This window comes from Kogia breviceps, chromosome 12 (genome assembly GCF_026419965.1).
Source record: "Kogia breviceps isolate mKogBre1 chromosome 12, mKogBre1 haplotype 1, whole genome shotgun sequence".
Classification (NCBI taxonomy): domain Eukaryota; kingdom Metazoa; phylum Chordata; class Mammalia; order Artiodactyla; family Physeteridae; genus Kogia; species Kogia breviceps.
Window position 1 is genome coordinate 16,377,146 of NC_081321.1, and position 27,967 is coordinate 16,405,112.

The 27,967-nt window shown below is 38.9% G+C and overlaps 1 protein-coding gene across 11 annotated transcripts in view; it reads right to left on the minus strand.

Annotated features, from left to right (window-relative positions):
- Nucleotides 1–27,967, minus strand: part of ABCC9 (ATP binding cassette subfamily C member 9) — a 146,513-nt gene that overhangs the window by 86,581 nt on the left and 31,965 nt on the right. For all 11 annotated transcript variants that reach the window (XR_010835777.1, XM_067008851.1, XM_067008846.1 and 8 more), the window contains 4 exons: nucleotides 24,945–24,985; nucleotides 23,886–24,028; nucleotides 15,832–15,940; nucleotides 10,963–11,070 (listed from right to left, as the gene is read on the minus strand). Coding sequence is in view for 10 of the 11 variants with exons in the window: in XM_067008851.1 (XP_066864952.1) it covers nucleotides 10,963–11,070; nucleotides 15,832–15,940; nucleotides 23,886–24,028; nucleotides 24,945–24,985 (401 nt within the window). In the remaining variant the exon portion in view is untranslated. The remainder of the gene's footprint in view (nucleotides 1–10,962; nucleotides 11,071–15,831; nucleotides 15,941–23,885; nucleotides 24,029–24,944; nucleotides 24,986–27,967) is intronic.

Genomic DNA, 27,967 nt, shown 5'->3' on the forward strand with positions numbered 1-27,967 from the left:
GTTTTAATATGTGTCAAGAAAACTTGACAGTTTTAACAGTTACAAAAATGGGAAATGAAAGAGGTATAACAGAACCCAAGCGTTGGAAGAGTGAACAGAGACAGATGAGGGGAGAGAAAGTGCCTGAAAAATTAGAGGAAACTAAAGTAAGGCTACACTTTGCTCATAAATTAATATTTTGTTTCCAAACCCCAAGTGATGAAATTTCTAAGCACATTTTTGTTCAGGAATCTTGCAGAATAGATTGGTAATATCTAAATTATAACTAAAAATATTCTTAAAAAGCTCTTAAAATGAACTACTAAAGAGTGCAAAAGTTACCTGAAAAGGCTAGATTATGTTTTTCCATGTAAGTTTTCTCTAGCTTGGAAAATGTATGGCATTTACTAATATCCATCACATAGATATGCATGAAATTTGTCCTGGAAGGAGGGTGGCCTGGAAGGGCTCAATAACTAATCACTTTACGAATACCTGCTGAGCACCCGGTCTATGTGAAGTCCTGCGTTAGGACGGATGTGGGCTACAAAGAAGGTATAATGCACCCTCCCTGCTTCCCTGCTCAATTGAGCTTACAGTCAGTTGAGTAGTAAACCAAGGCAAGAGAGTATGGGCTAAGTAACAAGTAGAGGGGCAGATAGACGAAAGTGCAGCAGTTCATAAGGAAAATCATTTACCTCTGAGATGAGTCAAAAAAAGAAAATATTTTGAAAAAGGAGGGCCTTTTAGCTAGTTTTGGAAAATATGCTGAATTTCAGCAAAGGTATTTCTGAGTAAAGAACTACAGTGAGAACAGGTTCAGGATCAGAAAAACATGAAACATGCTATGAGAAATAATGAATAAAGCTGGCTGGGGAAGAGGTTTAAGATACAGTGGCTAAGTGACAAAGGATGCTCAAAGAAAATCGACAGTCTTCAAGGCTAAGAATCCCTCCTTCTCGGAGAAAGTGGAGAGCAGGCTAAATGAGGTGCAAATACAGATGGGCTGGGGAGAGGGTCAGCATGGAACTGAGAGGCTCTCCATAACAACCTTTACGTTTTCAATGAATTGAAAGGGAAGGTTGTCTGTAGAAACAGGAGGCAGCCAAAGGAGAGAGAGAACAAGGTGGCAGGAGATTGGTGACAGACGAAGAGCTACTGTAGGTGATGGAGAATCACGCTGAAGGGAGGCATGGGAAAGGATTGCCAAGGACCATGGCGAGTCAGGCGAGGGTGGAGGTAATGAAGCTCTGGCCATGCCAACTTGTACCATGAAGTCGTTTTCTCCACAGAACTTAGCACCCTGAGTACAGGAGCGCAGAAGGCATGGGGTTGAATGGCTACAGAAGGATGTGAAAGGGCTGGGAGGAAAGAAGGGGCTCAAGTTACCACAGGTTGCAATGAGGTTAAAAGCCAATGGTGGTGTGATGAATTGGGAGATTGGAATTGACATATATACACTAATATGTATAAAATGGATAACTAATAAGAACCTGCTGTATAAAAAAATAAAATAAAAAATAAGGCGGGAGAAAAAAAAGCCAATGCCAGTGAAGGTGAAGCCCTGAGGGAGCTGGAGGCTAGGGCTGTGATGTCGGTGACTGGCTGGTATAACAGAGGCTAAGATCTCAGAGGGGCCGTGCGTCTAAGTGGTGGACAAGTGTGAATGCAGGTGAAGTTGTGGAAATGGAGGGGTGGGCGATTAAGGGGCTTGGGGGCTGGGATACTAGATGGGCTGTGAACCTCTAGGTTTAAATCACATCCAGGTGTGGCACTTACTAAGGGAGAAAGCTGGACTCGGAAACAGGCACCCAAGTCTTCAGTGAAGGTGGGTGAGTGATTATGAGGTCCTCTGATCGTAGACGCGAGAAAGGTACAACACGCTATAGCTTCACAAGGGTGTGAAAGAGGAAAGATGTGGTTGGAAAGCAGCAGGAAAGAACCAGAAGAATACAGTGTCACCTCCTGATTTGGTCCTACACAGAAGTATAAGAGGGAACAGAGCTCACTTGAGAGGGACGGAGGAGAGTCAAAGTGAATTCCTCCCACCGTGGTTTGCCCTTCCATTCCCTCCTCCCTTTTACAAAATCGTCTCACTTCTCCACCACAAGGGTTAAAATCCTGGCTGCCCAAACTAGCTGTTTGACCTTGGAAAATCAGCTAATATATAAATCTCCGCAAAGGTTCATAAAAGGATAGGTACAAAGATGGTTATCACAGCATGGTTTGTGATGGAGGAAGGATGGAGGCCAACCCAGCAGCCACCACTAGGGGACAAGTAAAAGGCAGGGATGCATACTACAGAATGCAGTGGTGCAGCTAGAAGGAGCAAACAATTTCAGGAAATTGAAAATATAAATGCTCATGACAATACTACATATTTCACAGGGATATGAATGTGTGTAAGTGCATATATTGAGCATATTATTGCTGGCACCGTAATGTTGGGAGAATGAGGGGATATAGGCCTAAGGATCAGGGATAAAGGGAAAGGATGAATTAAAATGTAAAGGCAGGAACGAGACAATGCAAAAAGCCACCTACTGTATGATTCTATTCATATGAAATATCCAGCGTGGGTAAATCCGTAGAGACAGAAAGCAGACTGGTGTTGGCAGGGGCAAGAGAAAGGGGGAGATGGGGAGTGACAGCTTAATGGGTACGGGGTTTCCTTTTGGGGTGACAGAAATATTTAGTGACTAGTAGATGGGATGGTTGTACAACTTTGGAAATCTAAATGCCACTGAATTGTTGACTTGAAAATGGTTAATTTTATGCTATGTGAATTTCACCTCAATTGAAATAATTTTTTGAAAATCTAAAGGCAGGACCTTCCACATACCCTTGTCTATTCTCTCCTGCCGAAAATAAATAAAAATGCTGAGTAAAATATAGTTTGTAAAAAACCTCATTAAAGCAAGGAGTAAGGAAACGTCTAGTGAAAGTATAAGGACAAGTACAAAAAGATATATACACTCCGGAGCACCTAAGCTTCTTTTTTTTCCAAAAGGGCCAAGAATAGCTAAGATATTTTAGAAGAAAAAAAATAAGGTGTAAGAACTTGTCCTAAAAAATGCCAGTGTTGGGCTTCCCTGGTGGCGCAGTGGTTGAGAATCCGCCTGCCGATGCAGGAGACACGGGTTCGTGCCCTGGTCCGGGAAGATCCCACATGCCGCGGAGCAACTAAGCCCGTGAGCCATGGCCGCTAGGCCTGCGCGTCCGGAGCCTGTGCTCCGCAACGGGAGAGGCCACAACAGTGAGAGGCCCGCATACCGCAAAAAAAAAAAAAAAAAAAAAAAAAAAAAATGCCAGTGTTTATTAGAAAGCTATAATAATCACAACAGTGGAATACTGGACAGACAAATCAGAGAAAAATAAAGAAAGAAATCTGTGTGACAAGACGACACTAAAAGTCAGTGGGTATGGTGACTGATACACAGTGCCTGGACAACCTGACATCATATAAAAAATTAAATCCGACCTTACCGACTTACTAATAAATGCAGTAAAATGACTATCACTGAATTTACTACTGCTAAACTTACAGCTAAAAGTATTTATTATTGATTTCTCTACTAAATCACAACCTTACTTCATACCAACCACAAAAATAGATTTTAGGTCAATTAAAGTACTAAAAGCAAAAGGTGTAGCTCCAGGGATTTTAAGATCACACATGCTGTGGAGCAACTAGGCCTGTGAGCCACAATTACTGAGCCTGCGCGTCTGGAGCTTGTGCTCCACAGGAACAGAGGCTGCGATAGTGAGAGGCCTGCACACCGCAATGAAGAGTGGTCCCCGCTTGCCACAACTAGAGAAAGCCCTCGCACAGAAATGAAGACCAAACACAGCAAAAATAAATAAAATAAATTAATAAACTCCTACTCTCCCCCCAAAAAAGGAAACGAAATTGAGTTATTTGTAGTGAGGTGGATGGATCTAGAGTCTGTCATATAGAGTGAAGTCAGAAACAGAAAAACAAAAACCATATGCTGAGAAGGACGTGAGCTCACTCCCTCTTGGGAGAGCACCAGAATCACAATTAACTGCTGAACAATCATTGATAGGAAGACACTGGAACTCACCAAAAAAGATACCCCACATCCAAAGACAAAGGAGAAGCCACAGTGAGACGGTAGGAGAGGTGCAATCACAATAAAATCAAATCCCATAACTGCTGGGTGGGTGACTCATAAACTGGAGAACACTTATACCACAGAAGTCCACCCACTGGAGTGAAGGTTCTGGGCCCCACGTCAGGCTTCCCAACCTGGGGATCTGGCAACAGAAGGAGTAATTCCCAGAGAATCAGGCTTTGAAGGCTAGTGGGATTTGAATGCAGGACTTTAACAAGACTGGGAGAAACAGAGACTCCACTCTTGGAGGACACACACAAAGTAGTGTGTGCATCAGGACCCAGGGGGAAGAAGCAGTGACCCCATAGGAGACTGAAGCAGACCAACCTGCTAGTGTTGGAGGGTCTACGGCAGAGGCAGGGGATGGCTGTGTCTCAGAGTGAAGACAACGACACTGGCAGCAGAAGTTCTGGGAGGTATTCCTTGGCAAGAGCCCCCTCAGAGTCCACCATTAGCCCCATCAAAGAGCTGGGTGGGTTCCAGTGTTGGGTTGCCTCAGGCAAATAACCAACAGTGAGGGAACCCAGCCCCACCCATAAGCAGAAAAGCAGATTAAAGTTTTACTGAGCTCTGCCCACCAGAGCAACACCCAGCCCTACCACCACCAGTCCCTCCCATCAGAAAACTTGCACAAGCCTCTTAGATAGCCTCATCCACCAGAGGGCAGACAGCAAAAGCAAGAACTACAATCCTGCAAACTGTGGAACAAAAACCTGGTTCACAGAAAGAAAGACAAGATGAAAAGGCAGAGGGCTATGTACCAGATGAAGGAAAAAGATAAAACCCCAGAAAAACAACTAAATGAAGTGGAGATAGGCAACCTTCCAGAAGAAGAATTCAGAATAATGATAGTAAAGAAGATCCAGGACCTCGGAAAAAGAATGAAGGCAAAGATCGAGTAGACGCAAGAAATGTTTAACAAAGACCTAGAAGAATTAAAGAACAAACACCTGGAAGAATTAAAGAAGAAACAAACAGAGATGAACAATACAACAAATGAAATGAAAAATACACTAGAAGGAATCAATAGCAGAATATCTGAGGCAGAAGAACAGTTAAGTGACCTGGAATTCAGAATGGTGGAATGCACTGCCATGGAACATAATAAAGAAAAAAGAATGAAAAGAAATGAAGACAGCCTTAGAGACCTCTGAGACAACATTAAATGCACCAACATTCGCATTATAGGGGTCCCAGAGGAGAAGAGAGAGAGAAAGGACCCAAGAAAATATTTGAAGAGATTATAGTCGAAAACTTCCCTAACATGAGAAAGAAAATAGACACCAAAGTCCAGGCAGCACAGAAAGTCCCAGGCAGGATAAACCCAAGGAGAAAGATGCTGAGACACATAGTAGTCAAACTGACAAAAATTAAAGACTAAGAAAAATTATTGAAAGCAACAAGGGAAAAATGACAACATACAAAGGAATTCCCATAAGGTTAACAGCTGATTTCTCAGCAGAAACTGTACAAGCCAGAAGGGAGTGGCATGATATTCTTAAAGTGATGGAAGAGAAGCACCTACAACCAAGATTACTCTACCCAGCAAGGATCTCATTCAGATTCGAGAGAGAAATAAAAAGCTTCACAGACAAGCAAAAGCTAAGAGAATTCAGCACCACCAAACCAGCTCTACAACAAATGCTAAAGGAACTTCTTTAAGTGGGAAACACGAGAAGAAAAGGACTTACAAAAACAAACCCATAACAATTAAGAAAATAGTAATAGGAACATACATATTGATAATTACCTTAAACGTGAATGAATTAAGTGCTCCAACCAAAAGACACAGGCTCACTGAATGGATACAAAAACAAGACCCATCTATATGCTGTCTACAAGAGACCCACTTCAGACCTAGGGACACATACAGACTGAAAGTGAGGGGATGGAAAAAGATATTCCATGCAAATGGAAATCAAAAGAAAGCTGGAGTAGTAATACTCATATCAGATAAAATTGACTTTAAAATAAAGAATGTTACAAGAGACAAGGAAGGACACCACATAATGATCAAGAGATCAATCCAAGAAGATATAACAATTATAAATATATATGCACCTGAAAGTGGCGGGGTGTGTGGTGGTGGTGTGATGAATTGGGAGATTGGGATTGACATATACACACTTATATGTATAAAACGGATAACTAAAAAGAAACTGTTGTATAAAAATATTAATTAAATAAAATTCCAAAAAATAAATATGCACCCAACATAGGAACACCTGAATACATAAGGCAACTGCTAACAGCTTTAAAAGAGGAAATCAACAGTAACACAATAAAAGTGGGGAATATTAATACCTCACTTACACCAATGGACAGATCATCCAAACAGAAAATTAATAAGGAAACACAAGCTTTAAATGACACATTAGACCAGATAGATTTAATTGATATTTATAGGACATTCCATCCAAAAACAGCAGATTACACTTTCTCCTCAAGTGTGCACGGAACATTCTCTGGGATAGATCACGTCTTGGGTCACAAATCAAGCCTCAGTAAATTTAAGAAAACTGAAATCATATCCAGCATCTTTTCTGACCACAATCCTATGAGATTAGTAATCAATTACAGGGGAAAAAAGTAAGAAACAGAAACACACGGAGGCTAAACAATACATTATTAAATAACCAAGAGATCACTGAAGAAATCAAAGGCAAAATCAAAAATACCTAGAGACAAATGACAATGAAAACACAACCATCCAAAACCTATGGGATGTGGCAAAAGCAGTTCTAAGAGGGAAGTTTATAGCAATACAAGCCTACCTCAAGAAACAAGAAAAATCTCAAATAAACAATCTAACCTTACACCTAAAGGAACTAGAGAAAGAAGAACAAACAAAACCCAAAGTTAGTAGAAGGAAAGAAATCATAAAGATCAGAGCAGAAATAAATGAAATAGAAACAAAGAAAAAAATAGCAATGATCAATAAAACAAAAGCTGGTTCTTTGAGAAGATAAACAGAATTGATAAACAATTAGCCACACTCATCAAGAAAAAGAGGAAGAGGACTCAAATCAATAAAATTAGAAATAAAAAAGGAAGAAGTTACAACAGATACCGCAGAAATACAAAATATCCTAAGAGACTACTACAAGCCAATACTACTATGCCAATAAAATGGACAACCTGGAAGAAATGGACAAATTCTTAGAAAGGTATAACCTTCAATGACTGAACCAGGAAGAAACAGAAAATATGAACAGACCAATCACAAGTAATGAGATTGAAACTGATTAAAAATCTTCCAACAAACAAAAGCCCAGGAACAGATGGCTTCACAGGTGAATTCTATCAACCATTTAGAGAAGAGCTAACCCCCATACTTCTCAAACTCTTCCAAAATATTGCAGAAGAGGGAACACTCCCAAACTCATTCTATGAGGCCACCAACACCCTGATACCAAAAGCAGACAAAGATACCAAAAAACAGAAAATTAAAGACCAATATCACTGATGACTATAGATGCAAAAATCCTCAACAAAATACTAACAAATAGAATCCAACAACACATTAAAAGGATCATACACCATGATCAAGTGGGATTTATCCCAGGGATGCAAGGATTCTTCAATATACACAAATTAGGGGCTTCCCTGGTGCCGCAGTGGTTGAGAGTCCACCTACTGATGCGGGGGACATGGGTTCGTGCCCCGGTCTTGGAGGATCCCACATGCCGCAGAGTGGCTGGGCCTGTGAGCCATGGCCGCTGAGCCTGCGCATCCAGAGCCTGTGCTCCGCAACAGGATAGGCCACAGAAGGGAGAGGCCCGCATACCGCAAAAATAAAATATATACGGAAAGCAATCAATGTGATACACGATATTAACAAACTGAAGAAGAAAGTTGATCATTGATCAACTTTCCTCTATTGATCATCTCAATAGATGCAGAAAAAGCTTTTGACAAAATTCAACACCCATTTATGATAAAAACACTCCAGAAAGTTTGCATAGAGGGAACCTACCTCAACATAATAAAGGCCATATATGGCAAACCCACAGCAAACCTCATTTTCAATGGTGAGAAACTGAAACCATTTCCTCTAAGATCAGGAACAAGACAAGGATGTCCACTCTTGCCACTATTACTCAACATAGTTTTGGAGGTCTTAGCCATGGCAGTCAGAGAAGAAAAAGAAATAAAAGGAATACAAATTGGAAAAGAAGAAATAAAACTGTCACTGTTTGCAGATGACATGATACTATACATAGAGAATCCTAAAGATGCCACCAGAAAACTACTAGGGCTAATCAATGAATCTGGTAAAGTTGCAGGATACAAAATTAATGCACAGAAATCTCTTGCATTCCTATACACTAATGATGAAAAATCTGAAAGAGAAATTAAGGAAACATTTACCACTGCAACACAAAGAATAAAATACCTAGGAATAAACCTACCTAGGGACACAAAAGACCTGTTTGCAGAAAAATATAAGATACTGATGAAAGAAATTAAAGATGATACCAACAGATGGAGAGATATACCATGTTCTTGGATTGGAAGAATCAACATTGTGAAAATGACTATACTACCCAAAGCAATCTACAAATTCAATGCAATCCCTATCAAACTACCAATGGCATTTTTTACCAAACTAGAACAAAATATATTAAAATTTGTATGGAGACACAAAAGACCCTGAATAGCCAAAGCAGTCTTGAGGGAAAAAAAACAGAGCTGGAGGATTCAGACTCCCTGACTTCAGACTATACAAAAAAGCTACAGTAATCAAAACAATATGGCACTGGCACAAAAACAGAAATATAGATCAATGGAACAGGATAGAAAGCTCAGAGATAAACCCACACATCTATGGTCAACTAATCTATGAGAAAGGAGGCAAGGATATACAATGGAGAAAAGATGACCTCTTCAATAAGTGGTGCTGGGAAAACTGGACAGCTACATGTAAAAGAATGAAATTAGAACACTCCCTAACACCATACACAAAAATAAACTCAAAATGGATTAGAGACCTAAATGTAAGACCGGACACTATAAAACTCTTAGAGGGAAACAGGAAGAACACTCTGTGCCATAAATCACAGCAAGATCTTTTTAGATGCACCCCCTAGTGTATTGGAAATAAAAACAAAAATAAACAAATGGGACCTAATTAAACTTCAAAGCTTTTGCAAAGCAAAGGAGACTAAAAACAAGACGAAAAGACAACCCTCAGAACGGGAGAAAATATTTGCAAACGAATCAACAGACAAAGGATTAATCTCCAAAATACATAAACAGCTCATGCAGCTCAATATTAAAAAACAAACAACCCAATCAAAAAATGGGCAGAACACCTAAATAGACATTTCTTCAAAGAAGACATACAAAGAGCCAAGAAGCACATGAAAAGCTGCTCAACATCACTAATTATTAGAGAAATGCAAATCAAAACTACAATGAGGTATCACCTCACACCAGTTAGAATGGGCATCATCAGAAAATCTACAAACAACTAATGCTGGAGTGGGTGTGGAGATAAGGGAACCCTCTTGCACTGTTGGTGGGAATGTAAATTGATACAGCCACTATAGAGAACAGTATGGAGGTTCCTTAAAAACCTAAAATAGAATTACCATATGACCCAGCAATCCCACTACTGGGCATATACCCAGAGAAAACCATAATTCAAAAAGACACATGAACCCCAATGTTCATTGCAGCACTATTTACAACAGCCAGGTCATGGAAGCAACCTACATGCCCATCGACAGACAAATGGATAAAGAAGGTGTGGTACATATATACAATGGAATATTACTCAGCCATAAAAAGGAACAAAATTGGGTCATTTGTAGAGATGTGGATGGATCTAGAGACTGTCATATGGAGTGAAGTAAGTCAGAAAAACAAATATCGTATATTAACGCATATATGTGGAACCTAGAAACATGCTACAGATGGACTAGTTTGCAGGGCAGAAATAGAGACACAGATGTAGAGAACAAATGTATGGATACCAAGGCGGGAAAGTGGCGGGTGGTGGTGGTGTGATAAATGGGGAGATTGGGATTGACATATGTTCACTAATATGTATAAAATGGATAAGTAATAAGAACCTGCTGTATAAAAAAAAAAAGTATGCTAACACATATATATGGAATCCAAAAAAAAAAAAAGGTTCTGATGAACCTATGGGCAGGACAGGAATAAAGACACATATGTAGAGAACGGACTTGAAGACACGGAGAGGGGGAAGGGTAAACTGGGACGAAGTGAGAAAGTAACATTAACATATATACACTATCAAATGTAAAATAGATAGCTAGTGGGAAGCAGCCACATAGCACAGGGAGATCAGCTCAGTGCTTTGTGACCACCTAGAGGGGTGGGATAGGGAGCGGGGGAGGGAGATGCAAAAGGGAGGGGATATGGGGATATATGTATACATATAGCTGATTGTTATACAGCAGAACCTAACACAGCATTGTAAAGCAATTATACTCCAATAAAAATGTTAAGAAAAAAAAAAAAAGGTTGTTTGAGATGAGTCAAAGGCAGTATTGGGAAGCTGGGTGGAAGCACACAACCCAGGTCTAAGCCTTTCCTGGTTGTAGATAATTGTTACCTAATCTACTTCCTTAAAATTTGGGCCTGTAATATTGGCGTTCTCTAGAAATTAATCTACTTGGTAGATAAATATAAGAGTCTGAGTGGAAATACTTTGGATACTAGCTTCTAATGCAGATTCAGAAGAAAGATTCAGCCTCCAGTTATTTAAACAACTGCTGGAGCAAAAGACACGATGTAGGACACTTTTGCAGAACTTCACCATAAAATAGTAACATCAATGTTTCTATTCATGTAAGAATTCAGGAAATAAAATAACCTTTATTGCAATATCCTCGGTCTCCACGGGACGCAGACGTCGTGTTGATTGCTCGTAGCTGTCCAGGTGATACCTTCCAGGCTGCTTCCTGTTTATAGTTTTTGGCTGCTGCATTCCACAAGGAAAAGAACACAAGTTGAAGGTCTATGGAAAAATCTGAGTTTTTACTGAACATTAACTCACATTGCTACTTCTCCACTTAAATTCTAAGAAAAGGGAATGAGTAAAGTGAATGTCATATTTTAATTATTTCTATGGTGTCCCCCTGTTGCCAAAAAAAAAGCAAATGACAATGAAAAAGTGTTACACAATAATTTTAAACCTAATTCACAAACTTTTTAAGAAAAATAAAGATATGAAGATGGGATACTTGCAAATGATAGAAGTTAAAGTGCTGAGCACCAGACTAGGCTTTGGATATTCTTTCTCCAGCTTTCTGGATGAACAGGCCCAGGCGGTAAAAAGCTGTGTGTCATGGCCAAAGGCAAGCAGGCTAACTCAGGGTAAACTAGAATCTGATTCTTAGGCCGTTGGGCTTGTAAATATTCCAACAGTGCATTTTTGGTCACCCTTTGAATCATGAGGATTTTGAAACCGATACACTCACATAAATCAGACTGGCCTATATGTCACCGAAGATCCAAGGTGGAATGAGAAAAAGCATAAAGATCTAGGACTTTTTTGCCTATAATATGTATATGATTTCATAAGGAGATCCATAAGCACTGTAGAATGATCTAGTTTTTCTCAAATGTTATATAGCATTGCTCTGAGCCAAAGGACTAAAGAAAGTCTCCATAAAACGGAGGATGCCAGCTAAAGCTAGGCAATCTTCACATACTTAAAATGAGCTCAAATTAGGTCATAACTAGAAACTTGTCATTCTCTAATTTTGAGTTTAATTTCACAGAGAGACAAATGACTAAAGAGAAGGTAGAAAAGTCAGTTCTGTAAACCTCTAATTTAGAAAAAATATATAAGCTCAAAATTTGTCCCAGAGATCTAGTAAGCAAGTATTTCGACGTAAATGATTATGTCTTACTTAAATACCTTATAGAGATTATGAAAGCTAAATAGTAAAACACTTTCAAACTGTTAAATTACCTATAAAAGCAAAGGATTCTAGAATTGTGAAACTATTTTTTTTGCTTTTTTTTTTTTTTTTTTTTAGGTTTAGCTTTTTGATAAATCCATTGAGTTCTATTATGGGAATCAGGAATGTCCTCAAATAATCAGTAATTTAATCTGAACAAGATATCGCTCTCCAATTTATATCCATCAGCGTATCAACAGAATATCAAACTACCAAACAGCAAGTTGCTAAATTTCAACACTGAAATTTAAAAGTCACTGAGAAGGACGACCAGTGTTTTGTTGCACAGAAACTACTGAATGCATTTTAAATTTTAAAAAGAGAGAGAGAGAAAGAGGGTGCTCATGACATTTTTAGTTTTGTTTTTCTTCCCACAGTCCTCACAGATAAGCTTACATGAGAGATGTAGAAAGTCACTATCCTTTAAGCTGAGTATATGTCCCACGCAAGACAGGTCTATATCTGTACCTATATTCTCTGTCTTCTAGAGTCATAACTTCTATAGTAGTATTGCCCCTAGAGTTCCAAAAGGAATGACTTCATGTTCTTCACAAAACTAAGGAGAGGTTGGGAGGAGGAGACGTGTTGACAGAGATTTGAGTTGGAGTCTCACAGATGTAATTTGAAGAAATTCTGGCTCTAGACTGTCACTAATTCTCCGTGGAGATTCTGCAGCCAAAACCACTTAACTCTAAGCTTTTACAGAATACATAGCATCTTAAGCGCTCTCAAGTAGGAGTTTCCATTAGTGTTCTTTTTAAACACACAGCTTTTTTCTCTTCATTTTTAAAAGTTTGTCATTTGTGGTTTGGCCCATCAGCAGTGATGAATGCCCCCAAAGACATCAGAAGTCCAGTCTGGTTTCAATAACTGAAGATACTGGAGGCAACTGAAGGGGATTCTTTTTTCCTTCCAACCTTTGCTCAGTTCAATATTTCTTCTATCCCTCATCTCATACAAACGACTCTTCAGATTTCCCTCACTCCACTCCCTCAAACTTGACCTCCTCTGTTCCCTTTCCTGAGGTCATCCTACTCTGCTCATCCTTACATCTCTGAAAGATGATCTAATAAATTCTTGGGACTCTCCTATCATCCAAAGTGAGACAAGGCAGGTTCTAATCAAATGCTTCACTTTCCTGCTGCCTCAAAGTGTACACAGTCTATGATGTGTTCCTGTCTTGGTGTCCGTCTCCACACAAGAGCACACAAGCATTTTCAGGCTTTGTTACTGCAGTGTCTACAAGCATGGGTGGTGGTTCCTACTCAGACAAAATCACACCTGCTCAACAAAATAACTCAACAGAGAGTAAAAAACTAACTCCAGAAAAGCAGAAAGAATCAGCAAGTCTAAAGACAGCCAAGTGCTTGTCTTAACTATTTTTAGCACGATGTGAATAAAAATTTAATATAGACTGACTTCCTGGTGAAGGTTTTCCAAGCCCCAGTCAATTCCTGTCAGGAGACCGCACATGCATTTTTGTTTGGTTACATAAATGGTAAATATATTAACATTTTTCTCTAATAGTAAATGAATAATTATTAACTAATAACTTATTTTAGAAGAACTTCTTTCTACTTTACTGTTATGAAATAGACATATTAATTTTAAAGACTTTCTTCAGAATTTTTCAGACATGGCTTTCAAGAAAGTGGTTTAATCCAGTCCCATTAAATAACATCTAATGGCCAGTGGCTCTTAAATTTACATCTCCAAGGGGGATTTCTCTTCTTACATGTCAATAAATATCTCAAAATTATCATGTGCAAAATAGACCTTTTGATTCCACCTCAACAGCAACCTACTCATTTCTCAGCTTCCCTATTTCAGTTATTGGCTCCACTGTCTACCCAGTAGTCAAGCCAATAACCTAGGATTCATCCTTGAGTCTTCTTTCTCCCTCATCCCCTCCATTCAACCTATCAGCCAGTGTTTATCAGCTCAGCCTAAAAAGTGTGCGCTGAACTTGATAGCTTCTTCTCAAGGTCCAATGCAACTGCAACAAAAACAAATTCTAACCATCATCATTTCTTGTCTATGTTATTATAATGACCTCTTTACTGATTTATCTGTTATACTCTTGTCCCTAATGACAACTCTTCACCCAGCAGCCAGAGTGATCCTTTAAAAATATACACAGGGCTTCCCTGGTGGCGCAGTAGTTGAGAGTCCACCTGCCGATGCAGGGGACACGGGTTCGTGCCCTAGTCCGGGAGGATCCCACGTGCCGCAGAGCGGCTGGGCCCGTGAGCCATGGCTGCTGAGCCTGTGTGTCCGGAGCCTGTGCTGCGCAACGGGAGAGGCCGCAGAGGTGAGAGGCCCACGTACCGCAAAAATAAATAAATAAATAAAATAAAAATATACGCAAAATTATATGAGTCCCTTCTTTAAAACCCTCCAATGGCTTCCTATTGCATGCCAATAAAATCCAAACTCTTTCCCTGGTTTACAGGACTCTCAATCCTTGTTCTTACCTGGTCTTATCCTCCCTTCATCACTACGCTTCAGCCATGGTGCCCCTCTGTTCCTTGAACACCCCAAATTAATTCCCACTTCAGGGTCTTTGCATCTGCTAGTTCTCTGCCTGAAATGATCTGGTCCCTTTTCTAGGTCTTTGCAGAAGAGGTACCTACTCTTCAGTCAGGTCTCAGCTCAAATGCCAGCTCCTCAGAGGGGCCTCCTGGGAAATGACCAACCTGCTTAGAGGATCCCAGTCACTCTCTAATATCTTCTTTTATTTTCTTCCCACAGGGAATTGATCTCACTTGTTTACTTGTTTATCATCTGACTCCTGCCTCCAGAAAGCAAACTCTATGACAAGAAAGATCTTGCCTGCCTTGTTCAGAGCTACATCGCTAGGTCTTGGCACAAAGCACAGGGTAGCTGATAAGTCTGGAAATACAGGCAAATATATAATACACGTTATAGTCCAGGTAAAACATGACAAAATAACATTGACTGTGTTTCCAGGCTTTATGCAGATATGAGTAAACATTTGTGCAGTGGATGAATAAACTGGTTCAGGAGTTATAAGACTCAGGGTTTTTTTGTTTGTTTTTGTTTTTTGGGGGGTACACAGGCCTCTCACTGTTGTGGCCTCTCCCGTTGCGGAGCACAGGCTCCGGACGTGCAGGCTCAGCGGCCATGGCTCACGGGCCCAGCCGCTCTGCGGCATGTGGGATCTTCCCGGACTGGGGCACGAACCCGTGTCCCCTGCATCGGCAGGTGGACTCTCAAGCGCTACGCCACCAGGGAAGCCCAAGACTCAGGTTTTAATTCTGGCTCTCCCACTAAAATCTTGTGACTCTATTCAAACCATACCACATGCAAATAAATATATGCATCTAGAAAACAAAATAGGTAATGTAGTGTACTATATTAAATGAGTCAAAAGACATAATGTATCAATAAAGCACTTTTTAAACTAAAAAGTATAACATAGTTAAAGGTATTATAAGCATATGGTACAAGAGTTGTAAGTTTGTTTTGTATGATTTTTATATAAAGCTTGGGGTAGACAACGTCTCTATTTCCTTTTGAATTGAACATGAGGTGTCCCTCTTGGGATAATCCTTTGATGACTTATAAAGACAAGCTTTATATATTTTTTAATTGATTTTAGAATTGTAAGGGTTTTTGCAGAAGCAGGTGGTAATTTTTTCTTCATATAGGTTAAAAATAAAGCGTACGATTTCTTCTAATTGCACCCATTTTCAATCATCCATCCTCAGGACTGTCCCTTATTCACAGCTACCGTAACAAAGAAAAGCACTTACGGCTCCAGTGTGTTTCTTACAGGATTCAAATGGAAGAGAACCTTCCCCAGTCAGCCAGCTGTCCTCACCAATCTCATCACTCAAGAGAAACTCATTCAGCTTTTGAACACTGCAAAAGGCAAACAAGCAAGAACACAATAAGGGATAAAAATAAAACCACCACCAGTGAAGTTCTACCTAAATAAACAAACATTTCCCGCACTGTTACCATGGTAAGCAAGCCAGCTCTGAAAGTCATTTCTCAGGACCAACTGGGAATTCAGCTAGGATGCTGGGGACTGATGGGCTCCCAGGACCTGGAGCTTTCAGCACTTAAAATGGAAAAATCTCAGAAAAAACAGAACCAACTGGTCACCCTAAATTCAACCAACTCTCCTTTGCACTATTTTTTTTTTTTTGCAATTGTATTTCTTGTCAAAGACAATAGAATTGGAGAGGGACTTGAAACAGGGTGGTTAAAAAAAAATAACACCAATGAAGGAAGTATCATTATTCTCATTTTACAGATGAAGGGAAATAAGGTACAGGGCAGTTAAGTAAAAGCATACAGCATATAACACACAGATCATGGGTCCCTGCACACTATGCTATTTTGCTTAAGCACTACTGTATATATTGGACATATTTTCACAACCTGGCAAGGAGAGGGTCCTCTATACTCCATTTATATTTTACTACACAAAACGTTGGCCAAGATCAGTGGCATCAACATTACCTGGGAGCTTACTCGAAACTTAGAATCTCAGGCCCCACCCAAGACCTCCTGAGTCAAAATCTACATTTTAAGAAGATCCAGAGATGCTTCATAAGCACAGTATAGTTGGAGAAGCCCTGTTCTAGAAGAGTAATTTACAAACATTCTTTACTGTGGTCTCCAGAGGCTGGACACAAGACCCGTTTGCCCCCTTACCCCACACATTCTAATTTTCTCAAACCAGTGTCATAGGATCAAGAGTAAAACGAATCGAAGAAAACAAGAACACAATTTGAAAACGTCCTCCCATAAATAAAATGATACACTACAGAAAAGTCTGTGAAGTTGAAAAGACAAGAAATGCTCCTTCTAGCACGCTAAGATGCCAACAGAGGGCAAACTGGCCTGGCACCTGCAGCATCACTTACAGGGGAAAGACTGCCGTTGGCAGGAAACTAGAAAATACACATTTGGAACAAAAGATTTTTTATTTTTCATTTCAGCTTGTAGTCAAGTTAAGTGCCTCCAGACAAATCTGCATAGTTTGTTTTTGTGACAGACTAATAAAATGAAGAAAAGTAAATTCAATTCAGTCTGTTGCCCATGAACTTTAAGCTCTTTAGCTTTGCATGTCGTAGAAACTGCTTCCTTTCTTCGGAAACATAAAGGTAGATAAAATCCACTAGGGCAGTCTAACTATTAACTTCTAAATTTCATTGACAGGAAACTAAAAGAAATAATTTTTTCATTCTTTTTTTATTGAAGTATAGTTGACTTACAATATCATGTTAGTTTCAGGTGGACAGCACAGCGATTCAGATATATATATCTACAGATACATATATATCTACATATATACATTCCTTTATAGATTCTTTGCCCTTATAGGTTATTAAAAATTATTGAGTATAGTTCCCTGTGCTATACAGTAGGTCCTTGTTGGTTATCTATTTTATATATGGTAGTGTGTATATCTTAATCCATAAAAGTAATTTTTTAATTGAAGTATAGTTGATACAATATTATATAAGTTACAGGTGTACAATATAGTGAGTCACAGTTTTTAAAGGTTATACCCCATTTATATTAATAGTTATAAAACACTGGCTATATTCCCTATGTTGTACAATACATCTTTGTAGCTTATTTTATACATAATAATTTGTACCTCTTCATGCCCTACCCCCTATGTTGCCCCTCCCCCCTTCCCTCTCCCCACTGGTAACTATTAAAGCAAACCACTAGTTCTCTATATCTGTGAGCCTGTTTCTTTTTTGTTATATTCATGAGTTTGTTGTATTTTTTAGATTCCACTAAAAAAAAATAATTGTTTAAGGAAAGCTTTGGCTGAATAATACTCCATTTTATGTGTATGCTGCATTTTGTTTATTCATCAATTGAGGGACATTTGGGTTGTTTCACTTTTTGGCTATTGTGAATAATGCTGCTATGAAGACGAATGTACAAATATCTATTCAAGTCCCTGCTTTCAATTCATTTGGGTATACACCCAAAAGTAGAATTGCTGAATCATATGGTAATTCTATGTTTAATTTTTTGAGCATCTGCCATACTTTTTTTCATGGTGCTGGAATTCCTGACTTACTTAAATATATTCAAGTTATGACAACATGGCTGAACCTTGAAAACATTATGCTAAATAAGATAAGCCAGGCACACAAAAAACAAAAATTGCATAATTCTACTTATATGAGGTAGACAGAATAGTCAAATTCATACAGACAGAAAGTCAACGGTGGTCACCAGGGTCTGGGAGGAGAGGTAGGTACAAGGGGAGTTATCATTTAGTGAGTACAGAATTTAATTTGAGAAATTGAAAAAGTTCTGGAGATGGATTGTGGTGACGTTTGCACACCAATGTGAATGTACTTAATGCCACTAAACTGTACACTTAAAATGATTTAAATGATAAGTTTTATGTTATGTATATTTTACTGCAATTTTAAAAAGAATTTCAGAACCAAAAAAAGAAAGAAGAGCTTTGGGTTTTGTACTCTCTTTGAGTCTTTGACAGTAAAGCCTGATCACATAGATTTGAAAGACGGTGTTAGAAATGCCTTAGGAATGGCATTTTATTCATCTTAAATGGCAGTATCCTTTCTTTACTTCTACAGACTTTGTTATTCTGTTCCAACGTTTAGAAGAGGTTGGATTTTAAGGAGCACAACTTAGTCAATCAAAGGAATACCTTTTAGACAACCTCACACTGTGTCTCTGCACACAAAGGAAAGTATGGGGCCAGGTTTGTGTGCCTTTGTAACTCTAAGTCCAGCAGCTCCCGGTACACATTACTCAATGAATGTTTGCTGAATCAATCAAAGGAGGAATAAACCAATGATTCAGACATTTAAGTAAGGTCAGTTGATTCAATTCTCCATTTCACTTTCTAGCACACACAAATCTTACTGAAGCTTTTATGAAATTCATGAGACCCATTCTTGCTGAATATCAGGAAGCCATGGTCCCTGAGCATGACTGGAGCTTGGGGAGAACTTCTTTCCTCTTCATAAGATCCCACTATGGACCTCCAATGGCAATAAACATCGGAGGACCCAATACTAGCACTTTTCTGAATCTCACCCTCCATTTCCCCTCCCCATCCCCATTATTCCAGGCTCTCTGGCTTAGGGTCCCTTGCACTATTTTTGTTGTTGTTGTTTTGTTACTGTCTATCTCTCCCACTAGACTCTGAACTCTTTAAAAGTGAAAATTTTCATCTTCAGAATCTAGCCAAAATCTAACCCAGTGCCAAAAATATAACACAGCAATTCCTCAAGAAATGTCTGGTGAATGAATAGGTAATACAAAAAACATTTCCTGTTCATATGAGGGCCTTTCAGAACTCACAGAGGCAAAACAACTATGGAAAATGCATGAATCCTGACCAAGGGTGAAGTAATTTCCACCATGCTGCCAGGGTTATATTTTTTTAATGCAAATATGCTCATACAACAGTCCTCTCCTTAAAATAACAAATGGCCACCCTGCCCCTTTCAGCATCCTTGGCATCATCTATAGGCTGATTGGGATTTTACTCTCCAGCTTCATCTCCCAGTGCTTTCCTCATCAGGACCTTTCTCCAACTATATGTAATTACCTTTAGCCCCCAGAAGGTACCAAGATCTCTCACCTCTCTGCTCACCCCTTCCCCTTGCATACATTGCTCCCTCACACAGAATGTGTTTTCCCTTTTTATTCAACTGGCCAAGTCCTACCTATTCTTTAAGATCCCATGAAGGAGCTATCACCGCCTTTAAACCTTTACTGACCAGACTGTCTCCCTTCTCCCTTGATAAGCTTCAGTGAGCCTCATATATGGCCCATGGTATTCTGCGTAGTGCTCTATCACAGCATAACATGCGTGTTGTAATTATCTTCCCTTCCCAGTCTCTCCAGCTAGACTGTGGACTCCTGTGGATTTCACTCCATCTTTCATCTTTGTCATCCCCAATGCCTACCAAGGTACCTGAACTGCTTAATAAATGAATGTGGATCCACAGAAAGATATATCTCTGAAGCACAAAACGGAGTTCAATAAAATGGTGTTAAATTAGTAAAACGGAGACTTGTTAAATGTCTAAAATATGTAGGCAATGTGCTGGGCATTTTTCATGTATTATCTCATTTAATTCTCCCAACCATCATAAGCAGGAACCATTATGATGCTCATCTGATAAGTGAGGAAGCTGAGCCATAGAGGCACCAAACAATATGCTTGTGGTTGAACAGTGAGTATTCCATGGCTGTGCAGGTATTGAAAGCAGGTAAACTTGATACCAAACGATTCCCTATCCTGCCTCCATTACCTTTTAGTTTAGTGTTTTACTAATTTCTCATTTGTTTAGGTAATTCATCAAAGTATTTAAGGTTTTGTTACCGATGATATTTTTTCACTTTTCAAGTTTGGGTGTTTACATACAGCTTGAGTACCTTGGACAGGTGCTAGGTTTTGGGGGGAATGACTGATTTTGTTGCTGGCAGTTATGTGTTTTCTTGTGGAAACCATGAAAGTTTTGTAAATGTGGACCAGATCAACCTGTGAGCATGTTCTATGATAAATATAGTAACAACTTATTTGATTGAAGGTAATCACAGTAAACTAGCCAAGCGTACTTTCCTTTGGGAGGTAAATGAGAGAAAGGACAGAGAGTTATCTTCCACCAAAGCAAGGGATTAGTTTTACACATTTTTTTTCCTTGGTAAATAACCTCTCTGGATATAGATACTCCATTGTACATCAAGTACCAGAAACCTAAACTCAAATTATTTATAAAGGATGCAATATAGCAACTTAACCTTTTCCTCCAGAAAAGCAAAACACATAAACTATTTTCTTACAAATAAAGCAAAGAGGACACGTAAAGCAAGCATCATGAAAAAAATCACTAATTCAAATACTTTAATATTTTAGAAACTAGTGACTTTCCTACTTTTCTTCACTTCTTCCCTCCGTTTTGCAAATGTAGACTGGAACACATCACCATAAAAGGTCCAGAAAACGCAAATGATGTGGGGTGCTGGGGTTACTAGGAGATAACCTGAATCTTAACTGCCTCTTTCTTGCATTTTATTATGTATACATAAGATCCCACCCAGTGAGTACCACAAAGACAATTTTGTCTAACAAGTTAAACATTTTTAAAAGAAAGCATAGAATTTTCTTGAAGCAATGAATTTTACATGGCATGGAATTTTCCTCCAGCAGAGAAGTTTACACATCTCTTACAGGCACACGTAACACAAGTTGTGGAGTATGCTGCACCCTATTCTAACACACCAAATTTCTGAATGCATCTCAGAGTGTAGCAAAGAACTTATGACTTCCACAGTCCTGAAGAGGAGGTTTCAAAATCAGCTAACCAAAGTGTCCAATTATAAACAGGCTGCTCAACTCGCTGTGGGCCAACTGGCATTAAAGCCCGGTCACGGGTTCCCAGGCAGCGAAGGAAATGCCAAGCCCGGTCCACACTGGGAAAGACGCTCATTTGGGTTCCGAGAACCGGCACACAGTGGGAAAAAGGACTGGTCTCCTCTGTTGACTGGTCATCTCCCTAGGACCCACAAATCAACCACTGAAATTCATTTTAGAGAAGCAAGTTTTTATAAGCTGATTCTATTTGGCCTATGGCTTGGGAAATCTGGAGCTGAGCCCTGAAAACAGACTGGTCTTTATCAAACTGGCAAATGCCTTTTCCCTGGAACGTACGGAAGAGAGAGTGCTATGCAGAAATATACAGTGATTATGATCCACCCTCAGCTTTACTAGGATTTACTACAGCAGGATTGTATACTATGGACTTGGGGAAACCCACACTCCTAGATTTATTAATTTTTTTTCACAGCAACTCTTAAACTCCTTTCAGTGCTTGGTAACCTCCTGATTTCAGAGGACTGATCTATTATTAGTTATCAACTGCTTTCTATTTGACTTGTAGCACAAAGTCAAATTCAATTAAAAAGGCAACCGTGAGAGGGACAGCTATTAAGTGGAGAAAATGAAAATAAGAACCAAAATAGCAGACTCTGGCCATTTATCAGTTTTATTGTTTGAAGTCGCTTCCCTTCCAGAGCACTGCCTAATTTGGAAGTGGTGCTACAAAAATCAGTCAGTGATCCGTACGAGTGCTTCAGAAGTCAGAACAATAAGAAAATGAGGGCAGATGAGGTCAGAGGGCCTGAGCTTTAAACCCTTACCAGCTCCAGAATCTGTTACTAACAGCATATCTTACAGAACAGGACTGAAATCTTGTTATGGTATTAGTGTAAAAAATCAGAACTTGGTTTACAGTAAGATACGGTATATGAATTTTAATGATATTTGGTATTAAGTCTTTGTTAAGCCAATATAAACTATTGCCTAAAACCAGAGGTTCTGGTATCTTGAATATTAAAAAATAGTTTGCTTAACAATACATAGACATTGGGAAAGTATTTCATTTTAAAGGACCTTACAATAGATGCTCTACATTGCTGTTAATGATAACACTATGTTTAGTATATTTAAGGCCTCAATTTTCCAATTTTCCTTCTGTATTGAAACATCTTTGCATTTCTTTCAAAGGCCAGATATAAATATGGTAATGACTGTTTATGAAACATGCTGAGGTTTTATAAGGTTTATAAGACCTTATAGAAAAAAGCAAAATACCACTTTAAGACTACCTTGTTTATAATATATACTGAAACATAGCTATGGCACTATGGCACATACAAGGTAGTATAATATAGTATGGTAACATATTTATTATATAATACAAGTAAAAATGGTGGGGAAATGGTCATTATCAGATCACATCTATTTTTATGGGAAATTGTGAGTCTGAGATAAAGTCTACACTGCTTAGAAACCTACAGAAGTATACTTAAAATTAACAAAACACTGCACTCAGTTTTGCAAAGTTTTTCCATTTTCAGAGATTGTGAGCCTGGATTTTTTTTTTTTTTTTGCCAAATTAAACTAAAATTAAAACAGAAACTATGTACTGATATGAACATTCTCCATCACTGCTGGTAAAAACATAAACTGGCCCAGCTTTGCTGGAAAACATTATGGCCATATTCACTAAAAAAAACTTAAACATCTGTACACATTTTGACCTACGTCTCCTTCAATGGAAAACAACATGGCCATACTCATCAAGGGCATTAAGAAGATGCATACTAGGGCTTCCCTGGTGGCGCAGTGGTTGAGAGTCCGCCTGCCGATGCAGGGGTCACGGGTTCGTGCCCTGGTCCGGGAGGATCCCACGTGCCGCGGAGCGGCTAGGCCCGTGAGCCGTGGCCGCTGGGCCTGCGCGTCCGGAGCCTGTGCTCCGCAACGGGAGAGGCCACGGCAGTGAGAGGCCCGCATACCGCAAAAAAAAAAAAAAAAAAAAAAAAAAAGAAGATGCATACTATTAGAACAAGTATCACCACTCCTAGAAATCTGGCTTTAGAAAATAATCAGAGAAAAGTTTAAAGATAAAAAGATGCTTCTCTCAAATGTAATTTACATTATTTATGTTACATGGGTGAAAATAGAAACCTTCTAAATGTCTAAGAAAGAGGTAACCATTAAATAAATTAGAATACTTCCAAACAATGGAATATCATGTAGCCAATAAACGTTATGTATTATGGTCTTAATGAAGGGAAAAATAACCCCCCAAAGTTCAAAATTTTTATTTTAGAATAATTATTTTTATATGAAATAAAGACTGAAAGGTAGCATACCAAAATTTTAATAAGTTATCTCTGGACAGTGATTAGGATGTTCTTTTTATACTTTTTCTAACTTACTACCATGAACAGGTAGTATTTCTATAATCAAGCAAAGAAGTCCAGACATTCCAGCACATACCTGATGATGGCTTTGACGGCAAATCTGACCACAGTGGAGAGCAGGAAGAGGGGGGTGACCAGGATGTGGAAGAGAGACAGTGAAGCAAAGGCCTCTGCAGGTTTGAGATTGTTCCCGCTGGCATACGCATGGGTCACAAATGTCTGTGCAAAGAAAGGATTTTAGAGAAAGCTGGAGAAAGGTTCACAAATACTTGCATTCAATTTTACAAGCCTAACAAATTCTACTATGCCAATATGTCCATTGCAACTCTGACAAATATAATACAATTACTTCATCCAAGTCGCTCCCTAAGAAAAATAACGCTTGCTATTGGTAGAGTACTTGATGGTTTACAATCATTCTAGCAGTACACTTGTGAAAGGGGCAAAACAGATTCTATTGACAGATTAGAAAATTAACTTCTGTCAAATTACTGACATGGGGGAATCCAGAGTTCTTAACACCTACTCAGGCTCTTTCCAACCAATACTAAATTTTCTGAGAGAAAAAAGGAAACATTCCATTGTTTCAGGGTCCCTATTGTGGATCTTTCCTAAAGCCGCCAACAATGGTATCCAAGGCAGACTTATTTACAAATATTTCTAAGTATAATACTAGTTCCTGGGTTTGTCCTTTTTGTTTGAAATATAATGCAATCATTTAACATTTTCCAGTTGTTGATCTAGCACTATCTTGTAAGAATGTCCAGGAACCAGGTCATGGAGACGAGGACAGTAAGTTTTCAACCTCTGTTAATTTTGCTCCCAAGGACACATTTGGCAGTGTCTGGGGATATTTTTGATGGTACTGATGGCATCTAATTAAGTAGAAGCCAGGGATGCTGCTAGACATCCTAAGGCAGAGGACAGGTTCTCACAACAAAGAATTAATTATCGGGCCCAAAAAGGTCCACAGAGCCACGGATGAGAAACCCCGGATTAGAACTATCACAATGGAGACAGCAAAGAGAAAACTGAAGGTGAGGTAATATTTGTTACCACCCACCCATTCTTGTTCCTAAGTCATTTCTGAACACTGACTTAAGTCCATTTCTTAAGGTAAGAAAAAGTGTCTTACAGCAAGAACAGCTGCTATGGGAATTGCCGCATTCATGAAGACTGTGGAAAGAAACCAAATACTTTAGTTTCAGTGACCTGTGAGACATTTCAGGAACTTTAATTAATCATCAATTATTACTCTAACTTTCCTTGGGGACAGGAAGGACCAAGTACATTAAGTAACATTTTTGTCTTGAGTCCACAAACATTTCCCAGTTGGTATTTCCTGGTTCACAGTTGTGAACTCCCATAGGTGAGGCTTAACCAGAAAATGTGAACAATTATTTTTTTTATGAAACGTCACAAAGAGCAAAATTTAGATCAAGTTATTAAAATTTAACACATATGCATTCTTCAGAGTATTCACGGTCTGTATTTTGTTTGGTCCCCTAAACTAACTTAAAAATATAAAAATTGGTATATTACACAGGTGAAAAGAATTTTACAACACGTGAAAAATCTCCTTCCAGCAGTGATATTAATTTTCACTATAGACCTTTTGTTTAATAAAATAGCTCCATATCCTGGGCCCTCTACTTGTTTAAATATCTCTCCAGGAATATATTGCACTATCATTTGATAAGCATAATATGCAGAACTGAAATATTTAGGCCAAATATTTCAGCATTTGGAAGTAAGAGGAAAAATAAAAAGTCAAGTTGATTATTTGTAGTTATTTTGTCATAAACCATAGAGTTTTAGGAACGGAGGACCAAAAAGTAACTGCATTGTTGGTAACAGGGCCAGGCAATGGCAGAGCAAGAATTATAATCTAGTTTTCTGGACACTCAGAAGACAGTCCATCTAAAAACTATCACCAGCTCTCACGATCCGCTCTCATGAAGTGTCCTTACCACTGTGTACAGACCCAGCCTGTGCTTCTGAAGGTCCAGAGGTGACCTAGCTATCAAATCCGAATTTTTGTGCGGTACCAGCAATCCAAACACGTCTCTGAGACTCATAACAGTACAGGTGAAGAATCATGTTTCTGTCTTCATCTTTCTCTGGCTATTATTACCTTTTTTTTCTAAGTGTATTTCATTCTTTTCCTCCACATCGTTATTCATAACTCATTCTAAATATCTTTAAATAAGTAATCTCCTCTTGATGAGGAAGAGTGAGAGCAGCTGCTATTTTACTAAAAACTATTTACTTGGCACTCTGCACCCAGTGCAGGTTACCAGGGACCCTTCCTACCTCATCATAAAGATGAGGATGTGATGCACGAGGTCACACAGCTGGGCTCCTCAGACCGTACTCACCACCACTTCACTCTGCCACTACTCAACAACTCACAATTACTGAGGTATGATGGGAGTACCTTCTCCTATTTAATGATTACAACTACCCTGCACACTAATGAGGAAACAACTTAGGAAAGATGAGTAACAGACAAGACTCCAAACTAGGAGATGACAGAGCTTGGATAAAACCCAGACCCTTCTGGTCAAAAGCTTCATGTTCTTCCCACTTCTCCATAGAAAACTCTATCAAAGTGAAGAGAGGAAAAAATAAAATCGTGTCTTTGTCTTTCGCCAAAAAATGAAATCCATAAACAGCACATGACCATTTGTCAGTGGAGATTAGGAAATGATTTAACTGAATCTCTTTTGCCCCCAGATATGATCTCCAGTGGCAAGAACACTGATTCACAGAGATGGGTCTTCAGTTTTATTGGTATTTATCCTGTTTAACTTTGCTTTTCGATCTTTTCCGACACCACAGATTGAGCGCTTTTATGTTTCAGGTGGTTTTCTCAACACACTACATACATTATCTTATTTAATTCCCCCAGGTATGCTTAATACAGCCCAACTTCCTGATGAGGAAACCAAGACACCACCAAATGCTGACCAAGGATGTATAGTGGACAAGCTGCTGAGGCAGGATTTCATTTCAGATCAGCCTGCACTCTAAGACCCAACAGTAACCACTATGTTATACAGTTGACATTTTTCTTTCTTTCTTTTTTTTTTTGGTCTAAACTTATGGTACTCTGCAAATACTATTTACAAAATATTTTTAACAGTTACAGAACAGTGCTACATCCACTGCCTCATTTGACTCTCACTATATACCTGTGAGAAAGGTATTATTCTTATTACACCAATTTTTAGAGGAGGAAACTGAGGGAGGTTATTGAACACTAGCCCACTTGTCAGGTGCGTTATACAAAACAATGAGCAGGAAGCCCTTGATGGAGTGCCTGGAATAGAGTCAATCAACAAGTCAATCAACATTTGCAGCATTCCTTAATCTATTCTGATCCTTACTACAATCCTACATGGTAGAGATTGTTATTTTCCACTGTCACACATGAAAAAATTGACACTTGGAGGATAGAAGTAGTAATTTGGTCAAAGCCATACGGTTATGACGTGGTAGAATTGAGATTTAGAGCCAGGTCCATTCAACTCAGATAATGGAAGCTGTTCACCACCACCAACACCATACGTAACCAAATCAGAAAACTTGGAAGTGGTGTAAGTGGAACTTTACATTACTGATGTAAGAATTCCTGCTGCCTATAATCATAAAAACATGATTATGCATTTTCACCGTCATGATTTCTTGTTTTTCTTTTCAGTATGGCTTCCTCTGTCCTCTTCTCTTTTGTCTCTGACTTTCAAAACCCAACCCAAATCTTACATAACTGGGTTAAGATGAGTTAACAACCCACCTCTGCCATTTAGTAGCTGGATGATTTGGGGGAAATTCAAGTTACTTAAGCTCTCTCCACCATAATCTTTTAATTTGCAAAATGAAGGTAATAACAGAATCAAAATCTTTGGGGAATTCCCTGATGGTCCAGTGGTTAGGACTCTGCACTTTCAATGCTGGGGCCTGAGTTCGATCCTGGTCCTGGTCAGGGAACTAAGATCATACAAGTCATGTGGCATGGCCAAAAAAAAAAAAAAAGGAAAAAAAAAAGAATCAAAATCATTGGGCTGTTGTGAGGATTAAATAGAATGATATATGTAAAGCTACTTATGGCAATAATCGGCTGAGTATCTCAATATATTTTTGTTATTATTATTATCA